The sequence below is a fragment of the Globicephala melas genome, chromosome 15 (assembly GCF_963455315.2).
Source record: "Globicephala melas chromosome 15, mGloMel1.2, whole genome shotgun sequence".
In the NCBI taxonomy this organism is placed as follows: domain Eukaryota; kingdom Metazoa; phylum Chordata; class Mammalia; order Artiodactyla; family Delphinidae; genus Globicephala; species Globicephala melas.
In genome coordinates this window covers 65,129,760-65,143,856 of record NC_083328.1, presented here as the reverse complement: position 1 = coordinate 65,143,856, position 14,097 = coordinate 65,129,760, and the positions used below count along the sequence as shown (strand labels likewise).

At 49.7% G+C, this 14,097-nt stretch overlaps 1 protein-coding gene across 1 annotated transcript in view; it reads right to left on the bottom strand.

Moving 5' to 3' along the window:
- Positions 1 to 8,091: 8,091 nt before the first annotated feature.
- VSTM2L (V-set and transmembrane domain containing 2 like) overlaps positions 8,092 to 14,097 on the bottom strand; it is a 36,234-nt gene continuing 30,228 nt past the window's right edge. The window contains exon 4 of the mRNA XM_030830628.3: positions 8,092 to 9,468. Coding sequence (XP_030686488.1) covers positions 9,193 to 9,468 — 276 coding nt within the window. The 3' untranslated portion in view covers positions 8,092 to 9,192. The remainder of the gene's footprint in view (positions 9,469 to 14,097) is intronic.

Sequence of the window (14,097 nt, the reverse complement as noted above, 5' to 3'; positions counted from 1 at the left end):
GATTGTGAATCCTGTGCATTCCATCCACAGACCCTTGGTAGGGGTGGTCTGTGGACTTCATTAAAAGCCCATAGCTTAGATTAATTGAGATTCACACACTGAGTCTGGGAGTGGGCAGGTCTTTACTGAGACAAGTGGCTTCAAAGAAGTGTGGATATCTAAACTAAATCAGGATTAACTCAAGCAAAAAAAGAAGTAAGAGTGTGAAGAGGGTGGGAGAGTAGGGTAGAGGAGGAGTGGGGTGAACTTGACTCCAGGGTCTGCTCTGTGCAGGGTCAGCAAGGGCTTCCTTCAGAGGGAGAACACTTCTCATCACTGGAGGGAGAGACCCTGTCAAGGGGACTCAGACATACTAGGATTCCTGCCAACCTTGGCATCTTACATACCGCCCCCCCACCCCCGTTTTATTTACTTTTGTTTCTTGGTTGGTTTTCTTTAAACATTTGTATGCATTTCAAGGTACAGATATAAAACTTGCCTTTTACAAATATTCAGCCTACTGGAATATATCCCTTCTATCCCACTCCTTAGAAGTGACCACAGCTCTCAGCTTAATGGATGTCTTTTCAGACTACTTGCTGTGCACATGTGATATCCCACCAGCTTACAAACGTTCTTGTGTTAGCAATGCAGAGTCCTAGGCCCTGCCCTCCCCCATGCTGGTGAATGAGAACAGCCTCAGTGTGCTAGACGCTGAGTTCACAGTGTCCCCTTCAATCCCCCAGAGACACTTGAGGTTCAGGGAGGGGAGGTGGCCCTCACACCACATAACTCAGAAGTAGCAGAGCTGAGATTTGAACCCATGTCTATCAGACCCCAAAGTCCATTCTCTAAATGCCATACCTGTTGGTTTTCAGAGCTGTACCTGATGGTCCAGTCATTTTTCCTTTTTTTTTTTTTAAGGAGTGGGGTGGGCATATTCCTGGAACCTGGCTTGGATGGTGCCAACTTGAAATGGGCATTCACATTGAAGTGTTTGGGTGTCTCATCAATAAGACTTGAGTCTCCTAAATCATTCACAGGAGACTCCAGATGTATATTCAAAAGGTAGCATTGGAAACATGAGAAGCATTCACATTAAAGCTAAAAAGCAAGGCAAAGATGTCCTCTATGAGTTCCGTAATTTAACATTATCTTGGAGGAACTGGCCAATGCTGTTAGAGAGAAAAAAATAAAGCTTATATAGATCAGAAAGAAATAAGAAAGATAATCTTACTTGGGGAGATAAGTAATCAGATGAAAAACTATTATAAACAATAAAAATTCAATAAGGTGGCTGGATACAAAAGTTAAAATACAGTAACTAATAGCACTCATGTTTATGCCAGCTGCATCTAGTTAGAAGACATGCAGAAGAAAAGATTACATCACAATAGCAGCAACACAAGTGTTTCGGAATTAATTTTTTTAAATGCAAAGTCTATAGGAAGGAAACATCTAAATGCTCTCTTCTCCCTCAACATCTTGTTATAAAAATTTTAAAACATACATAAAAGTTTAAATAATTATACGGAGAACACCCATATACCCACCACCTAGATTCTCCAAATAACATCTTTTGTATTTCACATGTATTACACATATTAGTCCATATATAATCCTTCTGTTCATTCAAAAATCCGTTATTTTTTAAGTACTCTTTTTAGAAGCACACAAAATAAGTCTCAGACAAAATGAGAGGGCATTACCGGGGGGGGAGTGTTGAGATACGATAGGAAGGCATTGTCATAAAATGCAAGTTCTGGCTATGTTAATTTATGAGTTTTACTGATCCCAACTACAATAACAATCAAATTCTTTTTAACTAGAGGAGTTGATTCTAAAGTTCACATGGAAAAGCAAAGAAGAATCCAGGCAAGTTCTAGAAACAAAAATTAAACAGAAAGGGAAGTAGAAAACAGCCTTAGAATATGCTAAAATATGTTATAAAGCCATAACAATTGAAACAGTATAGTACTGACCCATGAATTGGGGAGGGGGGTAGAAAAGAAAGTTGAGAAGTGGTCCATATATATGTGGGAGTTTGCAATATGATAATGATGACATTTCAAATCAGTGGAGGAAAAATAGTGTTGAGATAAGAAATAGCTATCTAGAAAAAAATAAAATGGGAACCTTATCTCATACTTAGAAGCAATTTAAATCCCTGAAGAGTAAAATTTACATTTATAGAAATGAAACATAATACGGAAATGATAAAATAAGAGATTAATAGATATAAAGTACTTAACAATTTTTTTAAATTTACCTGGGAGAAAAAAATAAACACCAAAAACAAAGCCAAATGACAAACAAAAGACTGAGAAAAATATTTCAATTCATCTCACAAAGAGCTCCTATAAATCAATAAGATGACAACCAGCAAACCAATAGAAAAATGGGCAAAGATTATGAGCTGTCAGTTCACAGAAAAGGGAGTACAAATAGTTCTTTTTCTTGTTTTGTTTATTTATTTAGGCTGCGTTGGGTCTTTGTTGCTGCATGTGGGCTTTCTCTAGTTGCAGCGAGCGGGGGCTACTCTTCATTTTGCAGTGCACGGGTTTCTCACTGTGGTGGCTTCTCTTGTGGAGCTCGGGCTCTAGGCACACGGGCTTCAGTAGTTGTGGTGTGCAGGCTTCAGTAGTTGTGGCTCGCAGGCTCTAGAGCACAGGCTCAGTAGTTGTGGTGCACGGGCTTAGTTGCTCCGTGGCATGTGGGATCTTCCCGGATCAGGGTTCAAACCCGTGTCCCCTGCATTGGCAGACGGATGCTTGACCACTGCGCCACCAGGGAAGTCCCCAAATAGTTCTTAAATAAGCAAAACGATGCTCACTTTCACTCATAAGAAAAGTGCAAATTGAAACCACCATGAGATCCCATTTTAGCCAACAGTTTGACCAGGATCAAAACATGAGAGTGGGGGAATCAGGAAACAGGTTGCTCTCTCACAAACACAGCTTGCAGGAGTGTAAGTTGGTCCAACTTCTGTGGAGATCAATTTCGCAATATTTACCAAAATTAAAAATGCACAAACTCTTTGACTCAGCAATTCTAACTTCTAAATATTTATCCTACAGACATATTTGCACATGTACGCACAGATTTATACTCTAGGAAATTCACAATAAACATTGTTTATGATAGCACAAGATTGAAAACAACCTCAGTGTTCATCACTAGGGGACTGGCTACATAAATCATGGTTCATCCATATAATGGGCTATTCTGCAGCCAATAAACATGTGGAACCATCGCCAAGGTAGATTGTTAGGTGGAAAAAGCAAGATGCAGAACTGTGTATATCACACTATCATCTCGTATTTAAACACATACAAACACACACACACACACACACACACACACACACACTATAACGGGAAGGAGAGTTAAGAACTTCCTAATGGTAATTGCCTCCTGGAAGAACTGGGAAATGGTGGATGGGTGGGAACAGAATGTAATTCTCTTTTGAACTTTTAACATTAACTTATTCGAAAAAAATTTTTTTTTAAGATAGTCAAGGTTGCTTGAGGAGAGCAATTTGATAGAATATCTGGTGCTAGCAATTCCATGTTTAAGGATTTCCCACACACTCTGAAATACCCCAAGAGTGCCACGCTGTTCATAGAGCCATACTCAGGTAATCATTACCTGTAATAGCAAATCATTAGAAATAACTTAGATGTCCATCAGGAGGCAAGTGGGGAGGGTAATTGTGGTGCATCCTCTGCTGAAATGCTCTCCAGTTAGCAGCAAAAATGAGATAGATCTATATGTGGCGTGTGGTTAAGTGAAACAAACACCCACTTTTATAAAAAAGTATTTTTTTTTAAGTTATCTGTGTCTTTTTCTTTAAAGAATCATATAGTACAATATTTCTCCAACTATACTGCACTGGCCACCTCCATCAGAATCCAGTTGGACATATAGATTCCTGGGCTCCACTTTAGAATTACTGCGTCAGAATCTTTGGGGATAGAGCCCCAAACCTGGGCTGCTCACAAGCTGCCATGACTCAGATGGCCCCAGGATTAGGTGATGTGTGGGCCCCACGAGGGCAGCGGGCCTCACCCATTTCCAGGGATCCTGATGGGGCTCCTGAGTTCCTTCCCCCTCTCCCTGGACCAGGCCTCCGTTATCCCCTGCCCCAAGCTGGCTTCTTACTGAACTGCTGGGATGATGCTGCACGGTCCCTGCCCTTCTGGTTAGCTAATCATAAGCTAGCGCTTACTAGCAACTCGGAGCACAGTCAGTCCTGCCCTGTGCTGGGAGGGTCCAGCCCCTGGGTTGAAACTTACTTGACCCTCTCTCACCTTCTGAAATGGGACGTCCCTGCCTCACATTCTGAATCCTAGGATGAAGGATCAAGGATAGGGGGTGGGACAGATGGGACTTCCCTTGTGGTCCAGTGGTTAAGACTCCATGCTCCCAGTGCAGGGGCCCTGGGTTCAGTCCCTGGTCAGGGAACTAGATCTCACATGCCGCAACTAAAGATCCCACATGTCACAACGAAGATCCCGCGCGAGACCCGGTGCAGCCAAATAAATAAATAAATATTAATTAAAAAAGAATGAGGGGGCAGAGGCCTGATCCTTGCTGTCAGTTTCCCCCATTCTCACCCAGCAGGGGATGGAAAGGGAGGTTCTGGGGTAGAGTTGAAAGGGGAGCCCTGTGAGGGTCCACACCTGAGGGCAGCTGGGCAGGCAGCGTGGGTAGGGTTTGGGTCAGAATTCAGGGCCTTGAAGACCAAGGGAGCTGGGGGGCTGGAGTCACTCAGAAGCATGAGAACTGCCAGGGGCACTAGCTGTAGATGTGGTTGCGTGTGGGTATGAAGGTTGCGTGTGGGTATGAAGGCCAAGAGGAGGCCTGCACATCTGAATTTAGAAAAACACCTCCCCTGGGTTATTCTTATACTGGGGGACAACTAACCTGGGGGGGGGGTTTTCTGAGCTTTCAGGGCAGGGCCTGGGGACCCCCTTTAAGAACTTCCCTCTCCCAGGTCTCCTGTTTCTCTGCTGCCCCCTGGCCCCACCCCCCAGGCTGCCACCTCCAGCTCTGCTCTGAGATCAGCACACCTTGGCTTTGGCTTCCACATAAAAATCACAGCAATATTAATAGCGGCCAGAATTTTCCAAGTGCCTCCCATGTGCCTGCTGTGGGCACGTGGGCACTGGGCTGTCGTTAAGAGGGTCCCATTTCCCGCAACAGCTTTACTGAGATATGATTCACATCCCATTCAATTCACCCATGTAAAATGTACTATATTAACATTTCATTGGTTTTTTGTTTATTTACAGGTAGTGTAAATCAATTTTAGAACATCCCCAATCAATTTTAGAACATTTCCATCACCCCAAAAAGAACCACATACCCGCTAGTAGTCACTTCCCATTTTCCTTTCCCCCAGCCCTGGCAACCACCAGTCTGCTTTCTTTTTTTTTAAAGGAGGAGGGGTCTTTTTAAAAAAATTTATTTATTTTTAGCTGCTACTCTTCGTTGTGGTGCACGGTCTTCTCATTGCAGTGGCTTCCCTTGTTGTGGAGCACAGGCTCTAGGCATGCAGGCTTCAGTAGTTGTGGCACGCGGGCTCAGTAGTTGTGGCTCAAGGACTTCGTTGCTCCACGGCATATGGGATCTTCCCGGACCAGGGCTCGAACCCGTGTCCCCTGCATTGGCAGGCAGATTCTTAACCACTGTGCCACCAGGGAAATCCTGAGCTTTCTGTTTCTATAGATATTTTTCTCTTCTAGACATTTCATATAAATGGAATCCTACAATACATAACCTTTTGCATCTGGCTTCTTTCACTTAGAATAACGTTTTGATTATCCCTTAGAATAATCCACAGTATAGCATGTTATCAGTACTTCATTTTTTTTATTGCCAAATAATATTCCATTGTCTGGACACACCACATTTTATTCATCCACTCATCAGTTGATGAATATTTGGGTTGTTTCCACTTTGGGGATGTTATTTATGAATAACACTGCTATGAGTGAGTATTCATGTACAAGTTTTTGTGTGGACATATGTTTTCAGTTCTCTTGGGTATATACCTAGGAGCGGAATTGCTGGGTCATATGGTAACTCTATGTTTAACATTCTGAGAAACTGCCAGACTGTTTTCCCAAGAGGCTGCATCATTTTATAATCCTACCAGCAGTGTATGAGGGTTCCAATTTCTCCACATCTTTGCCAACACTTGTTATTCTCTGTCTTTTTGATTCTTGCCATCTCAGTGTGTGCAAAGTAGTATTTCTTTATGATTTTGATTTGCATTTCCCTGGGAGCATTCCCATTTTACAGAAAAGGAAACTAAGGCTCAGAGAGATGAAGAGCTTTGCCCCGGGTCCTGAAACAAGGGTGGGCAGAGGCAGGATTCTAACCCAGACACTGTTCTTTCCCCTGAGCTGCATTCCTAATAGAGCAAGAAAAATCCCTCCAAGGAGGTGGGGACCCCTCTAAAGGGGGAGGGGACCAGAGATGAGACACAAGCCCTTGGGAGGGTGAAATGAGATCCTGTGGAGCCTCAGGATTTCCTGTGGAAAGTCTTTCACTAGTTCATAGGAGGTGCTCAAGACCTGTAAGTATTATTATCACTCTAGCATGAGCCTGTACCCTCCAGACCTTCCCAGAGGGACCTGGGGTTTTCAGGGTCTGCCTTGCACTTGGGCATTTCTAGAAGGGACCATGTTCATGGAATAAAGACTGGCTGCTGGCCTGAAAGGACCACAGGTCATAGACCATCCAGCCCAAGGATTCTGCAACCGGTCCAGAGCCCTGCCTGCTTCATAGCCTGGTTTATCCATGTCCTCATCCAGCCAGCCAGCCAGCCTCCAACCCACTCTTCTCTGAACTTCAGTTTCTTCATCTCAAAACAGGATACATGCCTCCCTTTGGGGCTGCTGTGGCGGTCAGCACAGTGCCTGGGACACACTTAGTGCTCAGCCAATGTCAGTCATCATTTCCACAGTTCCCGGTCCCTGCCCTTGAGGGAGGCTCGCTCAGTCTGGCTGGCAGGGGAGCTCAGGGGCAGGCAGATGCCCCAGGCTCAGTGTGGGTGATGCTCGTGATTTCTGTAGATGCACAAAGGAGGCACCAGCTAGCCACAGTGGCTACCAAGGCTTAACTGACATGCCCTCACACGGCGGGTGGGACTCTAGGCTGGGATGAGCCAGGGGGAGTCCAGAGCCCAGGGCATAGTGGGAGCAGGAGCTCAGCTTGGCAGAGCAGGGTTCGATAGCTGTGACCTTGTGACCTTGGGTGAGCCACTCAACCTCTCTGAGCCCATTTCTTCAACTGTAGTGTGGGGATGGTGATACCTGAGGAGAAAACGAGACCCCTAAAGTGCAGTGCCTAAACCTCCAACCCAGCCAGTCCACCCTCATGCTCACATGCCCGGGGCAGTGCTGTTAATTCTCGTGCACCCAGATAGGACCACAAACTTTTGTCAACAGTATAATGGATAAATAAGTTGGTAAGTTGTAGATAGTCATGCAGTAATAAAAATGGACAAATTACAGACACATGAAACATGGATGAATCTCACAATACAGCAGTGCGTTAAGGACTAGATATGGTATGAGTCCACGCATATAAAGCTCAAAAAATGTAGACAAAACTCAACTATATTAAGATGATATACATATAGGTAGTAAACGTGTAAAAAGAACATTGAGAATGGGATGACCTTAAACATCAGGGTGGTGGTGACCTCTAAGAGGGAGGGGGGTGATCTGGAAGGCATGGGCTGGGCAGAGGGTTCAGTTATGGGGTGCTGCTTGATAAGCTGGTAGCTCACCCCTACTTGCTTTATAATTTATTTATTCACAGAACAGTGTACACATATTTTATGCTCTCTTCTGTATGTGTAGTTATCTCAAAATCTGAGAATAATTCAAGTGCCTGGTAATTGGATTGGCCCTGGACAAAGGATGGTTTTCCTTTGACTTCTTGTGCCCCCTCCAGTGCTTCTTCTGTGCTTGGGGGGCAGAGAGCAGGAGCGAGAAGATGCTGAGTGAGGCGGGGGTGTGGGCTGGCCAAGCCCTTCCCACCTGCCCCTCTCTGGTGGTGCTGCTCCCAGATACAAATGCCCCAGAAAGACACTGCCCAGAGGCTTTTTTAAACCGCTTTATTCAGGTTGGCCGGTAGTCACGGACTGGATCATGTGTACAGGGTAACCCACACACCCCTAGGCAAAGCCTCTCCCACGTCCCCCGACTCCATCGCTGAGGTGCGGCCAGAGGTTTGAGCCAGTTCTGAAGGGGTGTTGGGCCCAATAGAAATATTTACAAATCACCAGGGGGTGGGTGCCCCCGATCAGGAATTGTGAGGGGATTGGTACTGGGGGGCCCTCGGCTCCCAACAGCCCCAGGCCCTTGGGTGGATTCGGCATGGGTCCTGGGAGGCGGCTGGGACACTAGGAGCTGGCAGAGGGGGCTCCTGGAGAGCCTCGAAGCCCCTCGAAGGGGTCCTGCTGGTGCAGAACTCTGCATGGGGCCGTGGGGTCAGAAAGGAAAGGCCCTCCTTCCGACTTGCCATGTGAAGGGGCAGATTCCTGCCCTGGGGCGGGCAGGGAGCTGTTTCTTAGTATAAGGAGGCTGAACATGAAGGACCCACCTGGAGGCAGTGGGGTCTCCCTCTCCTCCCAGGGCCCCTGTGAGCCACCCTGGCAACTGGCCACAGCTCTCCTGGGGGCTCTCCTCCCAGTTCTTTGCCAGAGGAGAGGCCCCAGTTCTGCTCAGAAGATTCAAGTCCGAATTTGGGGAGGGGTCACTGTCCACACCTCCAGGTCCAAGCAGGGGATGGTTGGAAGGAGGGGGAGTGAGGCTGGGAGGCCCCAGCTTGGGACGGGATGGGGGACAAGCAAGCAAAGCGAAACACTGGACTCTACTGAAGCTGGTGACACAAGGGGGCAGCCCGGCCCCGGCCTGGTGCCCCACCCCAGCGTTCCGGGGCGGTTGTCCCCTCGGTGCCCGGGCCACCGTCTCTGAGCCAGGTCACGGGGAGGGTCTGAAGGGGAAGGGTTGGGCGGGCCTTACATGCTGAGCCAAGGGGTGGTGGGAGGAGGGCCGACGTGGGGGCCACGGGCGGTCTCGGGATGGGGAGGCAGCTGGACCTGGGCAGTCCCGTCCCCAGCGGTCCAGCGGCTCCTCATGCACTCGGTACAGCCGTAGGGGCGCAGGGCGGGCCGGCGGCGGGCTGGGCATCAGTCTAGAGGCTGCAGGCCTCCTCATCCACCGAGCGCTTCCGCAGCTCCTTGCCGGGCTTGGGGGGCGGCGGCGGGGCGGGCGCTGCGGGCGGGGCCTTGGGCAGGTGCAGGACGGAGTTCTCTCCCGGCTGCACCCGCAGGTAGGCCTTGACCTTGTGGTGCCGGGCCTTGCCGTCACTGAAGTCGATGACACGGCACTCGTAGGTGCCTTCGTCCGTGGGCTTCACCCGCGACAGGCGCAGCTTGTGGGAGATGTTGCTGCCCACCACCTTGACCACCTGGGGGCGACAGAGAGACGGTGACCTGGCCACAGGAGCCCACTCCGTGGGTGGGGCCCCAGACACTCCCATGAGGGCACGCGGAGTTAACAGCAAAAGAGTAGAAGCAACTTCAATGGCCATCAACAGATCAGATAAATAGGCAGTAGTCAGTTCATTCAGTGGACTGTTGCACAGCAGTGAAAAAGAATGAGCTAGAACTAGGCGTGTTAGAGCTCAGGGACATGCAGGAAGTGAAAAGATCTCATTGCAAAACTCCTACATACGGTGTGATGCCATTTCTGGAAAGAAACACGGGAAAATACTCTACACTGGTTTTGATGACTTGTGTGTGTGCAAGTTTGAAAACAGATGGGAGGGAACACAGTGGCCTCACCACCATGGCTGTCTCTGGAGTGGAGCCCAGGGAAGGGCCGAGGACCTGGGGTAGACTGCAAAGTGAATTCTTAGCTTTGTTTCTCAAACAAAAACAAATAAATAAATGCTGATCACAAGTATATCAGGATGCTAACAACTGTCCAGTTGGGGGGGGAGCAAGAGAGTGACATCTGTCTTTGTACTTTGGCTTTTTGCTTGTTTATTTATTTGATATGGTTTTAAAAATTTTACTTAAAATTAAAATATAATTTATATAGAGTAAGGTACACACAGATTAATGAAATTTTACTCACGTGTACACCAGTGTGACCACCATCCAGAGCAGGGCATGGGACACTTACAGCCCTCTGGAGCGCACCCTTGTGGCCCCTCCTTGTCAATACTCACCCCCAAGGGGTTACCCACTAGTCTGATTTCTATCAGCATAGATTAGTTTTCCCTGTTCTTGAACTCCTCCGTGTGTGGCTCCTTTCACACAACATAGTATCAGTGAGATTCCTTAATGTTGCACGGCTCAGTGTGTTCTTTTTTACTGCAGTGTAGTATTCCATCATATGGATATACCACAATCTGTTTGTCCAGTCACCTGTTGCTGGACATTTGGGTAGTTTTCAGATTACAGCTCTTAGGAATAAATCTGCCACAAACATAAAGCTACTGTGAGTTTTTTTTCAATTAAGAAAGAAAAGGCAGTTTCAATTAAGAAAGAAAAGGACAGTCATATAAGATAAATCATTGGGGAAGCTGGGTGAAGGAGACAGGGGACTCTGTGATCTCTTTTTGCAACTTTCTATGAGTCTGCAATTCAAAATAAAAAGCTGGAAAAAAAAAAGAGAACAGCTGGGCCCATAGAGTGGGGGGGGGGTGGTAATGGGAGGGGGCTTCCATCCTTCCTTGTCCCCTTATTTCTTACAACCAAAATGAGCCTTGCCCCACCTCCTGTAGCCCCTGCCCCACCTACACAGAACAGGGGAGAAAAGTCCCCAATCACCAGCCACGGGCCCCCTGCCCGATGATTCCACCACCAGTTGGCACTGCAGGCTCGCCAGGGCCAGGATGGAGCTGAGTGGGATTCAGACCTGTGGCCCCAGTGCTGAGGCCATCTGGTCCCTCTCCCCTTGGGGGGTGGGCAATGGGGACAGACAACCAGCCTGCCTATTCTTGCCACACCCCAAATTCTGCAGGAGGGCACCCCTGCCAATCACCCTTGCAGTGAGGAGGCCAGGATGAGGAAGAGGACGGTCTCTGAGGGAGTGCATTCATGTGCGGCCGGGCACTCACGCACGTGACTTCTAATCACCCCACTAATCTGCTCCGGCTTCCCTGGCCCCTTCCTCCCAGATGCCAAGCTCCTTCTGGCCTCACAGCCTTCTGGTCTCTCTGCCTGGGTGCTGTCTCCATGACTCCCATTCATTCTCCAACATCACCTCCTCCAAAAAGCCTTCAATCACATCTCCCGGTCTATTTCTTTCCTAGCAGTCATCACAATTTGAGAACCAGTTTGTTTACTTGATTTTTGTTTGTCTCTCTGGCTAAACTATAAACTCCACGAGGGCAGGGATGATACCTATTTTGTTCATCTTAGTGACCATCGCAGAGGCTGGTACCCTGCAAATAATAACGATAAAAACATTTGTTAAATGAATGGTCTCACTCTAGCTCCTTTCTCCAAATGAAGTGGTACCCAGATATTATGCTTTTTGATTTTAGGTCATGTATATATGATCCTACCCACTTTACAGACAGTGAAGCTACGGCTCTGAAAGAAGCGACTTTCCCATGGGCACTGAGTCAGGGAACTAAGAGCCGGGAACTGACCCCAGGCCTGAGTCCATGCACTCTAACCCTCCAAAGGCATGACGGAGGCCCACAGAGGGTCACGCAGAGCTGGCAGGGCCAAGGGGGGTTTCCCAGGCTCCAGAAGGGAAGAGAGCAGTGGGCAGCCACAAGGAGCCTGGCCCGTCCTCCCTTATTCTGAGCCTTCCTGGCTGGTCGTCATCCCCCCACGAGGCAGGAAAGCATGGGCTTACGGCACAGCAGGAAGCAGGAGGTGGGACAGAGGCAGAACTTCCCACCTTTCCACCAGAGCAAGCAGCGGGAGACTCTTCCAGCTGCCCGCCTGGGCAGGGGACCCCTCCTCTCCGGGTACCGGGGCTGGGCCCAGCTGGAGGCCATCAGCCCTGCTGATTCCATCACCTCTGGCCAAGGGCACGGAGAGGTCCTGCGGCCCTGCCAAGCCCTCAGGAGAGGTAGGAGATGCTGCTGCAGCGGGGAGTGAATTACCTCAACATCTGTTTCCCTCACGGATATTAATTATCCTTCATTTGTCAACCCTACAAGGCGCTAATGGAGTAATAATGTGAAGGCTGGGAGCAGCGCTAGGGAGGGAGCACCGAGCCCAGCCCCCTTCTCCGCCCAGCCCCGGCCCAGAGGCCAAGGCCTGGGCACCAGCTCCCTCCTGCCCTGTCGCCCCTGTGTGGCCTCCCCGCTCAGGGAGGAGGAGGGAGACAGGGAGCACAGCAGACAGTGCTGGGAGGCTAATTCTGACCCTGACAAGTCACCAGCACCCTGGCCTCGGTTTTCTTGGGCTAGATCCATCCATCCAGCCAGCTGACGATTAGCGAGCGCCCACGCCGAGCTGGGCGCTGGGGATACAGCTGTGAATCAGCCAGACCTCAGCGACATCCGCGCGGGCTCCAGGTCTAACGGAAAACCCAGACCTCACACCCGCAACCGAGCACCCCGGGGAGCTGGTTTCCAACAGGACGAAGGGAGAGGACACACATCAGAGGCTGCTCCCTCCCAGCCCCAGGGGTCTGCGCCTTTAAGCACCATCCGGAGAAGGCAAGTAATAAAAACAGTAACAACAGTCACGGTATTGCTGGTAGCTAGTGTTTATGGAGCGCTTGATCCCTGTGAAATGATGCGCTAAATAGTCTATACCTTATTTAAACCTCATAATAACCCCATGATGTAGGCACTGCTGGGATACCCACTGTATGGGTCAGAAAACGGAGGCTCGGAGAGGTGAAGTGATTTGCCCAAGGCCACCCAGCTGGTGACAGAGACCAGGCCTTAACCACATCTCTGGGGAGCCTCCCGGAACCAGTAAACCACAGGTCTTTCTACCCCCTCCCCCGTCATTCCATAGGCCCCCAGCCCTCCATGTCTTGGGGGAGCCCAGTCCTGCCTCAGAAGCATCTTCTGTGGGAGGGGGCCCATCATCCTACCCAGGCTTGTTGTGGGTGGTGGAGCAGCCTGTTGGATTTCAACATTCACAGACTGGGCAGAAAAATCCTGCGGCCCAGGCCTCCAACACAGCCGGAGAGGCTATGAGGGGAAGAGACCCCCAGGCGGCAGCCTGGCTGTAAGTCATAATCACCTCGGCACAGGCATCGACAGGCCTTAGCAGTGCAGTTAAGCACCTAATTATGCTGAAAGAGGCAAGGCCAGTCCACACCAGGACCAAGCTGAGCCTCCTCCCTGCTTGCCCACGGCCCAGGCCCTTCTGGACACGGCAGGAGCCCACAGACCATCAGGTGGGCGGGCTGGGACCTTTCTCCCGAGCCGAGCCAGGAAGGGTGATGCTAATTTGCGACCACGGTGCCAGACCTTTGCTCCATGTGGCCTCAGCCTAGGAGTGACGTGGTGGCCCTGGGAAGGTGCTGGGTGGGCAAGAGGGGTCAGAGGGTCCCTGCCCCAGGCCAGGGCTTGCCCTGAGCTCCGCCACTCCCGTGCCTCCATCAGCAACACCCAGCCGCCAGCCCCTTGGCATGTCCAGAACCCAACCCAGAGTCTCCCCAAATCTGGGCCCCAGAAGGCTTCACCCATTCCAGCTAGACCTTCCCAAGTCGTCATCCCCACAGCTCCTTTCACACTCGGGCACAATCCATCTCTGAATCCCACTGACCTTCCCTCTAAACATCACTGGGCCCCCTCCCCTGCTCTCCAGAATCCAGATCCCCAGGCACTGGCCAGGACATCGCAGCCTCCTCCAGGGTCTCCCCAAAGCCACTCTGGCTCCTTCCAATCCGTCCTCCCGTGACAGCCAGACAGATCTTCCCAAAACGCCCCCAACTGAGAACGCTTCCTTTGATGGCTCCCAGCAGTGGCTGCTGGGGGGACCTTTGGGGTCTCATCCCCACCTTCCCCTCAGCCACAACAGCCTCCTGCAGTTCCTCCAACACACACACCCAGAGAAGTTCCCCCTACTTCTAGTCAACCTCTCTACACTTCAGTGCTCACTTCACC